The following is a 14,631-nucleotide window of genomic DNA, read 5'->3' on the forward strand; positions in this document are numbered from 1 at the left end:
ATAACGCACCAGTGTATGCGTGAGCGTGAGTGTACGCGCGAAACATAAGATGCTAGTGTTGAACGACTCGGAGCACGCGACAGATAACAGTAATATCTTTACGGCTGCGCCGATCGACGATATCGTCAAGTCGACATTCGGTGGCGTTAAACAAGCGACGAGAAAGAAGCTCAACGCGTCGAACGTTAAGTTTTTACAATCTCTAAGATTCGCGGTGCGAAACATCTGAACAATGACTGAAATTCTCAACATCGGAACCGAGCCGGTCTTTGACGATCGCATCGTCAAGATCGAGATTCACACGTACAACCCGTACGCCAACACAACGTTTGACTGTAACGACGAGATACGAATACCCATACAACAGCAGGATCTGTATACGTTGCCGTGCGAAAGTTTTCTCTACGTTGAAGGAACATTGACGGTGACCAGAGCAGCCGACCAAGTCGATAACGTGGTATTGGGTACTAATTGCGTCGCGTTCATGTTCGATGAGATTCGATACGAGCTCGACGGTATGGAGATTGATCGCTGCAGAAACGTAGGAAAAACCAGCACGCTCAAGAACTACGTTACGGTATCGTCCGACAGAAGCGTGATTCTGCGAAACGCTGGCTGGGATCCGCAGAATAACCCGAATGGATATTTCAATTTCTGCGTACCGCTCAACTTGTTACTGAGATTTTGCGAGGATTACAAACGCGTGGTGATCAACGCTCGTCACGAATTGATCTTGATACGATCGCGCAACGACCACAATTCCATAGGAATTCCGTAGGAAGCTCGGTGGGGAGTCTCGCGTTGGAGCCTAATATCAAAATACTCAAGATACAATGGCGAATGCGGACGATATCTAATTCTAAGTATGGGTTTCCGTTCGTGGGATCTGTATGAATATCCCCTGTTGCAGACAAGACCAAACACTCGTGGGCCATTAAGACCGCGACTCAGATTGAGAAACCGCGATACGTCGTCTTCGCTCTGCAGACGGGTCGGAAGAACGTCATATCCGCCGACACAAGCCGATTCGACGGCTGCAACTTGACCAACGTATAACTCTATCTAAATTCGGAAGTTTACCCGTACGACGACCTGAATTTAGACTTTGGCAAACACAGATGGGTGATTCTGTACGAAATGTACGCGCGTTTTTGCAAGGGCTGCTACGGATATGAATATCTCGAGCCGAGTCTCACCGTTTCGACTTTTCTACGTAACGGCCCGTTTGTGATCATCGATTGCTCCCGCCAAAACGAATCCGTCAAAAACGCCACCGTGGATGTCAGAATAAAATTCGATTGCATGAAGAACGTACCGCCGAATACCTCCGCGTACTGTCTCATCATACACGACCGCGTGATTGAGTACAACCCGTTGACGAACGTGGTGCGCAAAATAGTCTGAGTGTTCGCGGCAACGTCGACGTGAATATTATTTTCTCTCTCTTTCTCTCTCTCTCTCTTTCCATCAGTCTCCGATACAATTATTGAGAGGAGCAAGGGAGGGAGGGAGGAGAAAGTATAAATCAAAATGTCGCGAGACTGTTTGCAGAATTGCGCGTCATTCCTCTCGATTGACGCATCGACGAGAGAGAGAGATAAAGAAATCTCGTCATGTCCGTACCAACGTTCGTGGACCTGCAAGGATTCCTCGTCGGGATAAAATTTGTCGTGAAGGAGGTGGCGATGCTGAGAAAAGGCTGCGTTCTGACGCATCATATCTTTACGTACCCAATGCCGTGGAATCTCCTCACAAAATCAGACAAATCGTGCGCTACCTGGTTGATTGCGAATCACCATGGATTACGATGGGAAGACGGAAACGTGCCGTACAGCATGGTGAAACGCCTGATTACGTCGGCCGTGCTTGGTGTGGAAGAAGAAGAAGACGATGAAGAAGATGACGATGACGAGATGCCGACTCTCGTGTACGTCAAGGGATGTCAGAAACAAGAATGGCTGGTAGATCTGCTGGAGAATTATGCCAGAAAATACCTAATCGTCGAGTCTCTGGATGCGCATTACGATAATATTGAATCATTGAATAAACTAGATGACACCAATACTATGCGATGCGGAAAACATGAAAAGAATTGCGCGTTACAAAATGTAATAAAACTATTTAACTGGTGGTCGCGCGCGACGCCATAAGAATTTGCCATCGTTTTTTAATAAATAAATTATATATAACTCTTTATAATGTTTTATTTTTTACTCTCCCTCCCCTCCCTCATCATTATCGTTAAAGTAGGCTTTACTTTCCCCTCTCCTAAAAAATTCCACTGCGCAGTTCTGTAAACATTAATTCCCTCTCCCCCTTTCCCCCACCACCACATCATTACTTTTAGAATTGTCGCGTATACTCGATTAATTTCATATGATCAGTCTTGTCGCGATCGCTTGTACTGACGGTCAACTTCTCAGAGTCTAAAGGGCGAAAATGTTTTCCTTTGAAGGATGCAACAGCAGCAGCAGCAGCAACAACTATTTGCAAATTCTAATACTTACGATAAATAAAACTAATTTCATTTCTTTTATCCAGCATTTCGTTGGACCGTCGCGCGGTTAATATACTCAGCAGACGATACGCGTTGACAGCTACAGTATACAAATTCCTCGAAATTGGCATCAACGTGAGCCCACCGAGCTACGTGGAGATTGCCGTTGGAGATCATCGAGGAAAGGAACTGCTGTTGTCTCTCGAAACGTGGAAGGCACTCTACGAGCAACGGCGAAATTCAGAATTTCTTTCGCAATGACTACAAAGATATCCACAGTTTTATAAACGTTGGACCGCTAACGGTGAGAGTTTGTACGTCGGTTAATAACGTCAAACTCATACGTCTGGAATCTGTAAACGTACGCTTCATGATGACCGAATCGACGTTGCATCGTATGTTCGATCTCGATCGGTGCATCGATGCAAGATTCGATCGATTGGTCAGAATACTTGCGGCAGTCGATGCAAAATTTGCACAGTTCTCCGATATTGCGTCCACTGTGACGGATCCCAAGGAAGAGTCGAATGTAATATACGCTAGCGATGCGTTCAATACGAATTAGCTCATCAATTGTGAGCTCGCAGTTTTAGTTTTTTAGCACGTAAGATATATTATGTAAAAAAAGAGTTAAATAAACAGCCTTTTTTTACACCTAAATGAACGATGTAATTTCTTTGCGTGCATATGTCCATCCTTACCTATATTTTATCAAATGTTGTTTACGACGAACATGTTCCAATAGGTTCGATGCGTTATCGAGTCGATCATCGTCGATGACATTATTTCTTTCTTTGTCTTTTACGTACTGCGTAGATAAATTGTTTAGTAAATTTGTTTAGTCTACGCGATAACCACACCCCCCTTTTCCTAGAAATATGTTGTTTATGACAAACATGTTCCGACAGGTTCGATGCGTCATTTATTCCTTTGTTTATTTTATGTACTGCGTCGTAAAAAATAGTGCGTAGATAGATTGTTTAGTTTACGCGATAACCGCCCCCTTTTCCTAGAAAAATGTTGTTTGCGACAAACATGTTCGACAAGTTCAATGCGTTATCGACAAAACACGCTCCTACGCAGTGCGCTATCGAGTTAGTCTTATTCATTGTGCGCCGCCTAACGGCGTCGTTGCGAACGTACTCCGCGGCGCAACCGCGACCGCGAACGACCGGCGCGACGCGCACCCCCACGCGGACCCCGCGGCGCGGGTGAGTCATCCCGGTGACGGCGGTATGTCAAGGTCAACCCCCTCCCCTCCCCCTTCCCCCGCGTAATCCAATATCCTTGAAATCCGATACCCTTGTGTAACCCGATATTCCGGCCCCTCCCCTTTTTCTCACCCCCCGCGAAATTCAATACCCCCCCTTCCTTACCTTCCCTCGAAGCTCCCTGGTTAGAACGCCCATAGGTTAACTATTAGTCTTAATTAAAATTCAAAATTTTTAACCCTTTTTTTAAAAATAGGTGTAAGGGGTAAGAAGTAAGGAATAAGGAGTAAGAAGTAAGGGGAAAGGGTTTGTATTAATCCCTGTGGAACCATCTTCGCGAGAACTACATCCATCCTCTTCTTCTTACGTTCTTCTCCTTCTTCTTCTTACGTTAGGAAACTGTTTTTGCCCTTTTGAACCTTTTATAGACCACATAGGGGTTGCAACTACTCCGGAATTGTACCAAAATACGAGTCATGCCACCCGACGTACATACAAATCTGATGATAACTCATAATCGAAAATTTGAATCCAGTAAACTTTCCCTTACACGGCTCTCACTTACTAGAACTCTATGTTATAAGAATATAATCTAGAGCTCTATCACTTACTCGTGACGAGTGCCATTTAGCGCTACGGTAGGCTAAACCGACAACACTTTTTAAGATTTTGCGAAGAAGAAAACTACGACAACTACGACGACTACGACGACGACAACGACATAAATTGAATGACATAAATTGGGCAGAAAAATAAAGACATATATGCATATCTATGCGTCAAGTGCATATCTGTATATCAATGTTATATCGTTACAATCAGAAAAATTTATATTCTTCTTCAATATTTAAATTTTTCGATAATATTGACTTATTAAAACAATTCAGTAGTTTATTTCTAGAGAAGCGTTCTTTTTTCTGTAAAAGATACGCTGTAACGTCTCGCTTATGAAAAGAAAATATGAAAGGAAATGTATCGCTCCTGTATCTTGTTAATCGCTTACGAAAGAATGTATTTTCTCTTGTAACTTATTAAAAAATATCTTGTTAAAAAATTATATACTTGGCGTGAGACGCTACCGCATCTCTTGATATCAATCGCAACCTATTCCGCATCTATTCTACAACTAATTCCACAATCGCAGAATCGAAATAGATTAGTAAAAGAGTTAAGATCAAAGTTGCGGTTATGGGATAATTTGCAATCAATAACTGCGGAATGAGTTGCGATTAAAACATTGGTTGCGGAATAATTTGCGGTTAGTAACTGCGGAATAGGTGCAGAACAGATTCGGAATAGGTGCAAAACATGTGCGGAATAGGAGCGGAATAGATGCGGAACAGATGCGAAATAGATGCGGAATAGGTGCAAAACATATGCGGAATAAGTGCGGAACATGTGCGGAATAGGTGCGGAACAGGGGCAAAACATGTATGGAATAGGTGAGGAATATGTGCGGAATATGTGCGGAATAGGTGCAGAACATGTGCGAAATATGTGCGGAATATGTGCATAATAGGTGCGGAATGTGTGCAAAATAGGTGCGAAATATGTGCGGAATAGATGCGGAATAGGTGCGAAATAGGTGCGGAATAGGTGCGGAACAGGTGCAAAACAGGTGCGGAATAAATTGCGGAATGTATTGCGGTTAGTGACTGCGGAACATTGGTTACGGATATATAAAAAATTTGAATTCAATAAACTTTGCCGCCTAACACGGCTCTTATTTACTCGTGACAAGTGCTATCTAGCGGCACGGTAGGCCAAACCGACAACACTTTTTAAGGGGGGAACCTCATGTAAACAGCACTTTTTTTAAGACTTTATTACAAAAAAGTGGAAGTAATTATTGAATTCAAATAAAATACATTGTAATATTTAAGTTTTAATGTACAAAAAAAAATTTTTTTGTTGGAAAAAGAAAACAAAATGGCAACGCTACAGCTGCTTAAAGTTGGCTCCTCGAATTTGCGCCGGGAACGCTCAGGTCCTTGTAATTATCTGAAATCAACAAATTAAATTTTTTCCATTAAAATAAGATATTTTGTACTTCATGAACCTAAATTTAGCAAAAAAACAAAAAATAAAAAATTGGGGACATTTAAAAAAATTTATTCAATTTTCTGTTTTAAACAAATTGTTAAAAACTATATTTATTAAAAAATTTTAATATATTTTTAGGTTCATGAAGTATACGATACATATACAAATATCTCTACAAAGTTTCAAGTTGATCGGCCATTAACTTTTTGAGTTATATTCCCCGGCGCAAAAAAAAGTGTTTTGAGAAAAACGGTGATTTCTGCCCAGTGCTCTGAATGTCAACGTGAAGAAATTCAAGCAAGCGCGGGTAAACGGTGCACCCTGTGCCCTTTACCCATAAAACTGCTGGGCTGCTGCCCAATCCCAGGTCCTATCAGCTGGGTAACGGATGCAGCCGGTAGTACTGAACAGGGTAGCGTTTCGCGAGGCGAGCGCGGCGTGCTCGTGCGTGGGAGGTGCCCAATACGAGCGGGGTATATGGCGCACCACGTGCCGTATATTCCTAAGGCGCGTCGACTGCTGCCGAATCCCGGATCCCCGGGCAACCGATAAGCGACGCGTTAACAGTACGGGGTGACTTGTGCGATTACGTGGTAGCTGGTGGCATGGCACCAGCGACGGCGACTCGTCAAACGTGAGCTAAGATCGCTCGACACGAGTACTACGGGGGTAGGGAGCCCCGCCGGGAGGCTACCGGTGCCCTACCAGATGGTATCGGACTCGTAGGGGCAGAGGTTTCGCATAGCCGAGTGAGCGGCATAGAGGGCCTAGTGTGGGTCAGCGCTATGAAGCTCATGTTGCGCATTACCTGTTAGTGGGGTGCCTTGGCACCCCGGTCCTGTCAGTTGAGCTGATCTAATCCGAGTAGGTCATGCTCGCTGCAGGATTTAATCCTGCTACCTGGGAAACAGCTCAGGTACAATGTGAGTCATATGTGCGTTACGGGAAACCGTGTCTGCCAGTGGCCAGAGGTGTCGCCTATACCGGGAGTACGTAATCCGAAGGGTATGTATCTCTGTAATGGGCAAATCCACGGTGGCGGGTTCCGTTACTGCTGTGCAGGGAAGTACTGATAACGTTCAGTCGCACTCCGACCACGGGGTGGATTCTGGGGGGGCTAACCGCCCCCCCAGACCCCCCGGTGCGGTCGTAACTATGACTCTCTTAACAGTAGCCAAATGCCTCGTCATCTAATTAGTGACGCGCATGAATGGATTAACGAGATTCCCACTTCCCTATCTACTATCTAGCGAAACCACTGCCAAGGGAACGGGCTTGGAAAAATTAGCGGGGAAAGAAGACCCTGTTGAGCTTGACTCTAGTCTGGCAAAGATAGTGACTTATATAGTGATTTATATTTACCTAAGCTTAATCTACGATGCCAGGGCCGTAAAGTAATTTTTCCTCTTCTAGAAAAACATCTAATTGTGCTGCATTTTCCTCTTTTCGAGCAGTCCTGGCCTCTTTTGTCGTTTTTTGTGACCGTCGATCTTGCTTCTTTACTCGATTCTTATCATAAGTATCAGGGTCTTAGGGACCTTTAGGATTTGATTTAGGCTTTGAAACTTTGGAAATGTATTTTTCAGATGGTACATGAATTTTTCAAGCCATAAAACAAAAATGCAAAAAAAAAATTTTTACTTGAGGCTCCCCCTTTAAGATTTTGAGAAGAAGAAAACGACGACGACGACGACATATCTGAATGACATATATTGGGCAGAAAAATAGAGGCATATATGCATATCTATGCATCAAGTGCATATCTGTGTATCAATATTGTATAGGGGAGACCGGGGCGAAGTCGGCCCCGGGGCGGAGTCGTCTTTGTAATTATCTCGAAATCTCGAATTTGTATGTCGTGTGAATTCGCCATTAATACTGTAAACGCGGCTTATGGTTACCAACGGAGTTTAGTGTGGTTAGGTTGTAACCGAACGATACATACTCCGGCTACAAGACACGCTATTTTGTCCTCTAAGTCATCGGTCGCCACTCGGTTTGTCCTATTTCCACCGAGAAGGTAAGTATCTATGACATATGGTGAATCAATTTGTTTAAACATTCCCCTTTTCAGGTTCCCGCCACGGATGCCTCATCGCCGTCGCCTACCCTCGGATCCTAGCCGCTTGCCACCGACCAAGGTCAACCAAGGACAACGACGGATGACCACCGCTTGTTCAGGTAAGAACGTCTATCACGTGTCACCTTAATTAATTAATCCTCTTTTATTTTCAGATTCCCGCCACGGATGCTCGATCTCCAGCGCCTGCTCTCGGATCACCGATATCAATCACCAGCCTAAGTCAACGCGGGACCGAGATGGCTTACCACCGCTTGATCGGGTAAGTTACAGTACCAATGGTTAATTAACTTAATTAATTCTTCTTATTTTCAGGTTCGCTCTACGGGTGCCTCATCTGTGTCGCCGACTCATGGATCACCGCTGCTGCACGCCGACCGGGACCAACGCGTACACAAGATGGCCGACCACCGCTCTCACGGGGTAAGTATAAGTAACGTGGTTAATTAACTTAATTAATACTGCTTCTTTTCAAGTTTCCGCCACGGATGGCTCATCTGCATCTCCCACTGTTGAAGCACCGATGATAATATCCGACCCGGATCGACGCCTTCGCAAGATGGCTGACCTCCGCTTGATCAGTTAAGTAGAAGGTAAGTAATCGGTAACTTCGTTGATATTTTCACAAATGATTGTTCCATTTATTCATAATGATCGTTTCACAAAGATGGTTGTTCACAAATTTTCGTTCTACGCAATATGGCGGTCGCACGTCTCGCCAAGTGCGAAGTTTCCGTTTCGGTACTACAAGACCGTTCGTTTTTCGTATCGACAAATTATAACGCGTTATGCGGGCGTTTCCGTTTGTTTCGGACCTCGGGGTAATCTAATTTCGTAATTCGGTACGCGATCGCGATAATTACTGCGACACGCCGAGATATACGCGCGAGACGAGTGTTACCGCTTCGAGTGCCCACGAGAGACTGCCTCGAGTAATCTTCCTCGCTGTGGCTCCCTACCTACGATATTTTACCCCCACCATGGTGTCACGGCCGCTTTCTCTTTCGGTATTTTTCCACACGCTACGCAGTTACAATAGGTGTTTACCGCTTCTGGCCGTGCCAGATGTTCCCGGCGGAAATTTCCACCCGTTTCGCCTTAAAGGCGACGCATTTTTTCAAGGCCCGGATAGTGGTTTTTCACCACCCTGAATTTTCGACTTTCTACGGCGCCGACCTGCGCGCACGTCTTCTCCTACGTCCCTATAGAGGATTCCGGACCGACTTCCTGAGGAAGGCGTCCAGGTCGATTTCACGATACCTGCCGTTGACGGCGACCCCCGGTGTTCGCTTCCACGATTCCTACAAGCGCTATTTTGGACTTTGTTCTCGTGGCCGATGTCCGGGTAGCGATTTCGCGGACCGTCTCCGTAACTTCTGTTCGGGTGATCGGATTTCGATGGCGACCTGTTCCTCGGGTGTACCAGGTCTCGCTCTCAAGGCACCGTGGGTTTTTCCCCGTAGATGACGCCTGGTTCGCTATCTTGTCACCTAGTGCCCGGATCGCGGCGCTCTTTGTTCGTGCCCCTATCTTACGCCTCTGTGGTTCGGCACAGGTGGTTCTTAGTTGCGCGCTCCGCACGGTTCTGGTACTTTGTTTCCGCGCCTCCGTCTGTCGCCGCTAAGCTTGGTTGGCTTTGCCGTTTTTCGCGAATTCGTACCCGGGTGTTCCCGGCCTGAAGATTGTGTGTGGCACGACGCCCTTTCAAGTCCGCGCAGTATCACGATCCATGCGCAAATAACTAAATCTGATTCTAACGGTCGAGCCGAGCACCGATGTGCCAGAAAACAACATGAACAATATGGATCGGCAAAATAGGAAAAGGTATTATATTTTATTGCACCGGACGGATCAAAATCAAAACAAACTAACGCTACAATCAACCAAACGTAAAATTCATTATATTTAATCGCGAGCTTTTAGCTCCCTCGTAATATCCGTCCTCGGAACGCTTCGCGCTATTACTATTCTATTGTGTCATACGTGGCTTTTCGATGATAGAGCCGCGCGCTTCCCCACCTGGATGCGTGGTTGTCGTCTTCGTCCCATCAGGTGGCCGACACGGCGCCTATGGTTGCAAGGTCTCTCAACTCGATAGAATTTCAGTGGTGGGGGTGACTCCAATATCGAAGTCATTTTTTGTGGTGTTGCTGCTATCGAGAAATGTTGATTTGAAAGTGCCTACGTAACCTGTGTTGTCATTGCGTTAGATAGTTTGTCACCGTGCACGCGTTCTATATTTTGACGTGATGACAAAACCGTGCATTGTACCGAAATGCGAAACAGGCTTTAAAAACCTGAAAATAAACGGTCGGTTTTTAAAGTGCCAACGCATAGTGAACGGCTCAAAAAATGGCAACCCACGATTCCTAGCAAGAAACTGACGTCTTTGCATTATGTTTGTGAGGAACATTTTGAAGAAAAATATATTCTCAGAAAGTACGTCAAGCATGATGCAAACGGGAAAGTTATTGCAGAGGTAAGTTCCAGTTTCCTTAATTCATTCGGCAGTTTGGATATATTGTCGTATCTGACATTATCATATGTACTTATCTGTTCGGTATCGAACGCATTAAATCTATAAAATCCGTAAAAGTGATCCTAAATTATTCCGGGAAACGATTTTAATTTGAAAGCTTTTATAAAAGCTTATATATCAATTCTAAACTTATTCCAGAAATAAGCCGGTCGTTTCTTAGAACATGCAAGAGACAAAAAAACTGTCTCGTTTTTGCTTGTGCCGACTCTCTCCCTTTGTCTCGGGGCCTCAGTGCGCGAGGTAAACACCCGGGACAAAGCGAGAGATTCGGCGAAAACAGCTGATAAAATTGTAAATAGTCTTGTAAGTATTGATATCTATTAATATCTGAAATTCTTGTAAATATTCTTAATTTTAATTATAGACTTTTTATTTACAAAATTCGGGGGGAGTCGGTGGTGGGATGGAGCGAACGGTTGGCCCGGAGTTAAAGTGGAGAGAGTTAAGGGCGGTGAGAGGAGTTAAAGGCAGGGAAAATGTAGCAGTGTGGTGGAGGTGGCTTGGAAGAGGTCGAGGAAGTGGAGGAAAAGTCGAGGATAGCGTGGTTGGAGAGTGGTGAAAAAAGTCAGTAAGGGTGTTCTTGGAGGTTCGGATGAAAAGAAGGAAGAAGGGACGTGAAGGGTGGAAAGGCTGTGGAAAGGGATTGATGGCACGGAGCAAGATCTAGCCGGGTGGAGTGGTGAAACGTGGCACGTTGTGATCCGGCGACGGGAAGGAAATACGACGGAAGTGCGCTCTGGCTGGTGGTCTGAGCCGACGGGGGTGTCAATTGCTCCAAAAAAGTAGGTTAACACCACTGCGGGTCGGCGGGACTTGTTCCGCAGTGTTCCGATCGGGGCTCCTTTTTTCGCGCATGCGCGGCTAGAATGATATATCAGTACATTTATAAAATCTATTCCCCTCTCCCCAAACTCACCCATTAATTAGGAGCACCAATAGAACCCCATGAAACCCTCAATTTTTAACCCTATAGTAACCATCCCCATAAAATTAGTAATCTTTTGATACCAGTTTCATCAAAATCATCAACAAAAAATTAAAAAATTTTTGGCACCGGTTTCAAAAAAATCGATCTATTAATAAAAAATTAAACTTATCCTTCAAAAATTAAAAAAATGTTGGCATTGGTTTCAAGAAAATCGGTCAATTAATACTCATTATTTCTCGAAATTTGAATAATTTCCAAACCGGTTTCTAAAAAATCGGTAACAAAAAATTATCCATAAAAAAATTATTCATAAAAAATTCAGCTTTATATCTCAAAGTTTGCGGAAATTGAAGCAATCACGTACATTTTTTTTTAAACAGAAATCGGAAACCTATTTACTATTAGCAATTTTTCTAACTTTATTACATTTTTTAGTTCTTTCTACCCTTATCTATATATATAAGTACCTGACGTCTGTATGTCTGTCTGACTGCGAATTACTTGTTATTTCCCGAAAAATTTGAAAAATTTCGTAACCGGTTTTCAAAAAGATCGGTAACGAATAATTATACACTTTATGGCAATTCCCGGAAAATTCTACCCCTACTTTATTTACAATTTTTTGAGATTTGGTCAATTATTTCCCGAAAAATTGAAAAAATTAAAAAAACCGGTTTCCAGAAAATTGGTAACGAAAAACTATATGCTTTATGGCACTCCCCGAGAAATTCTACCTCTATTTCATATACTTTTCGTAAAAATTCGGTCCACTAACGAATGAGTAGTTCGCGGTCAGACATACATACATACATACATACAGACGACGGTACTTATATGTATAGATTAATTTTATTACAGTTATTTACTATTAATTATATTATTTTATATTTATAATTATTTAGACATATATAGAGTGCTCGGGGGAGGGGGGGTGTAAGACCGTCTCCGGATTCGCGAATTGATCGAAATGCTGGTTTTCAAAGGACCAGAGGGGCAATCCCCTCACGAGAAGCGAAAAAGAAAGCGAAATAGCAAAGCGAAAGCGACTCACCGTTCCGTTGCCCGATGTTCTCCTGGTAGCCTCGTGTGGTGTCCGGTCCTTCCTGCGATGGTGGAGAACGGAAAGCGTGCAGCAGGCAAGGATGTGCAGCCGGCACAATGTGCAAGCAGGCAGGCAAGCAAAACGTGCAAACGGGCAGGCAGGCGATATAGGCATTCAAGTGCAGGTAGAGGCAAGCAAGCAAGGCCCGAGATCAGTGAATCGACTCGTCAAGATGCAGAAAATGTGCGTGTTGACGCGATCACCTCCAAACTCAGAGTGTCTGCTCCGGTACTCCTCGGCTCACGCACCTGCGAATTGCGGCGCGAGCGAGTACCAAGATCCAGTAATTGGGCGGCCCACCCGGGCGGGCAGCACGAGTCGGTTGAGTCGCGCGAAATATTGACATGCTAACGATCGCAATCCGCTAACGTTCCGCGCGAGTCACTAAACGCGAATTTTAGGTTGCCGACGGCAACGCTTCAACAATGTTTAACTAATGATACGAGACGCAACTTATCAACTAATAGGTAACGCGAACATCAAACAATCAACTTAGCGACTAATATGTACACGCAGCAACTATATACACGTGAACTCCTAACATATAGATTTAAAAAATATAAATATTATTGTTTTTTTTACACGTACCCACGAACTATATATATAACATATTTCATTTAAAACTGATCGACCTATGAACGATATCATTTATTAAATTTATATTTATTTTTATGAAAAAGATTTAGTTATTATTAATTTTATTACATTTATTTTATATTTATAATTATTTAGATATATGTTTATTTTAAAAATATAAATATTATTGAAAGTAATTTTTTTTACACCCACGAACTATACGTTTTGCAAGATTAAATAAAACTCAATTAATTAATTAATATTTATAATTACAATTTTTGTAATCTCTGCAATCAAAATATTAATATCGTTAAATATCGATACTACATTCTTTAGTTTTTTCTACCCCTATTTCATGTAATTATTTCAGATTCGGTCAATTATTTCCCAAGAAATTGGAAAAATTTCGTAACCGGCTTCCAAAAAGATCGGTAACGACAAATTATACACTTTATAGTACTCCCCGGAAAATTCTACCTCTATTTCATATAAAATTCTTTGAGATTCGGTCGGTTATTTCCCGAAAAATTAGAAAAATTAGAAAAATCGGTTTCCAGAAAATCGGTAACGAAAAACTATACACTTTATGGCACTCCCCGAAAAATTCTACCCCTACTTCATGTACCCTTGATAAAAATTCGGTCCACTAACGAATGAGTAGTTCGCGGTCAAACAGACAGACAGACAGACAGACGTCCGGTACTTATAATAATAGACTAGATTTTTCGCCCGCGCTTCGCGCGGGCTCAGAATCTATTACCCTCTCCCCCAACTCATTCATTAATTAGGTCAATTAGATAGAAAAAACAAGGTCAATAAACGAGCATTAAAGGATGTTTAAAAACATATAATTAATTGGTATATATATGTTACAGTCAAAGCCCGAAACGCAGGCATTTCTAGGATTGACTAGTCAATCCTGGGGAACGACCAAGCGTCTTAGTCAAAGCCCGAAATAAGTTTTGCGTTTCGGCTTTTGACTAATCAATCCTAGGAATAACTAATACGGCTAGTCAAAGTTAGAAGCTAAAGAAAAATTACTTCGGACTTTGACTAGTCAATCCTAGGTGGGGCTTAATTCGGACTGTGTGACTGTTAACAAATAAAATCAAGATTTTTTTTACTAAATTAAATTCTTATTGTTATTAATGCCCCGCGACGCGAGATATTAAACGTTAAAGTTGACAGGTATCAAGTTATGAAGAAGCTAAAGAAAAATTACTTTGGACTTTGACTAGTCAATCCTAGGTGTGGCTTAATTCGGACTGTGTGACTGTTAACAAATAAAATCAAGATTTTTTTTACTAAATTAAGTTCTTATTGTTATTAATGCCCCGCGACGCGAGATATTAAACGTTAAAGTTGACAGGTATCAGGTTATGATTCCTGTTATACCGACGAGCTGTAGCGACTACGGCGACTACTGGCGACTACGAACATGCCCTGTGGCCACATGCGCATGCTCAGTGGCTGCACGCGCATGCAAAACTGCGCCAATTTTAAATGAATCAATCGTGCAGAAAACCAAGCATCTCAATTCAAGCTGTTAGGTCTCACGCTGGGAGTTTCATTAGTTTAATTATGCGTGGGAAGCACACACACACACACACACACACGAAAGGGTGCGAGGGGGGCCTTCGGCCCCCCCCCCCCCC

General features: G+C 43.2%; 1 protein-coding gene across 1 annotated transcript; it reads left to right on the forward strand.

The window, feature by feature from the left end:
• The first annotated feature begins 232 nt into the window (after window positions 1–232).
• LOC139812065 (uncharacterized) lies at window positions 233–778 on the forward strand. Its single transcript, XM_071776694.1, has one exon. It carries the CDS (start codon window positions 233–235, stop codon window positions 776–778), a length of 546 nt encoding a protein of 181 aa, XP_071632795.1.
• Window positions 779–14,631: the final 13,853 nt, after the last annotated feature.

This window comes from Temnothorax longispinosus, chromosome 4 (genome assembly GCF_030848805.1).
Source record: "Temnothorax longispinosus isolate EJ_2023e chromosome 4, Tlon_JGU_v1, whole genome shotgun sequence".
Classification (NCBI taxonomy): Eukaryota; Metazoa; Arthropoda; class Insecta; order Hymenoptera; family Formicidae; genus Temnothorax; species Temnothorax longispinosus.

Bases quoted from the DNA above. Each gene is read 5' to 3' on its own strand.
- LOC139812065 (XM_071776694.1), top strand. From the start codon at position 233: ATGACTGAAATTCTCAACATCGGAACCGAGCCGGTCTTTGACGATCGC.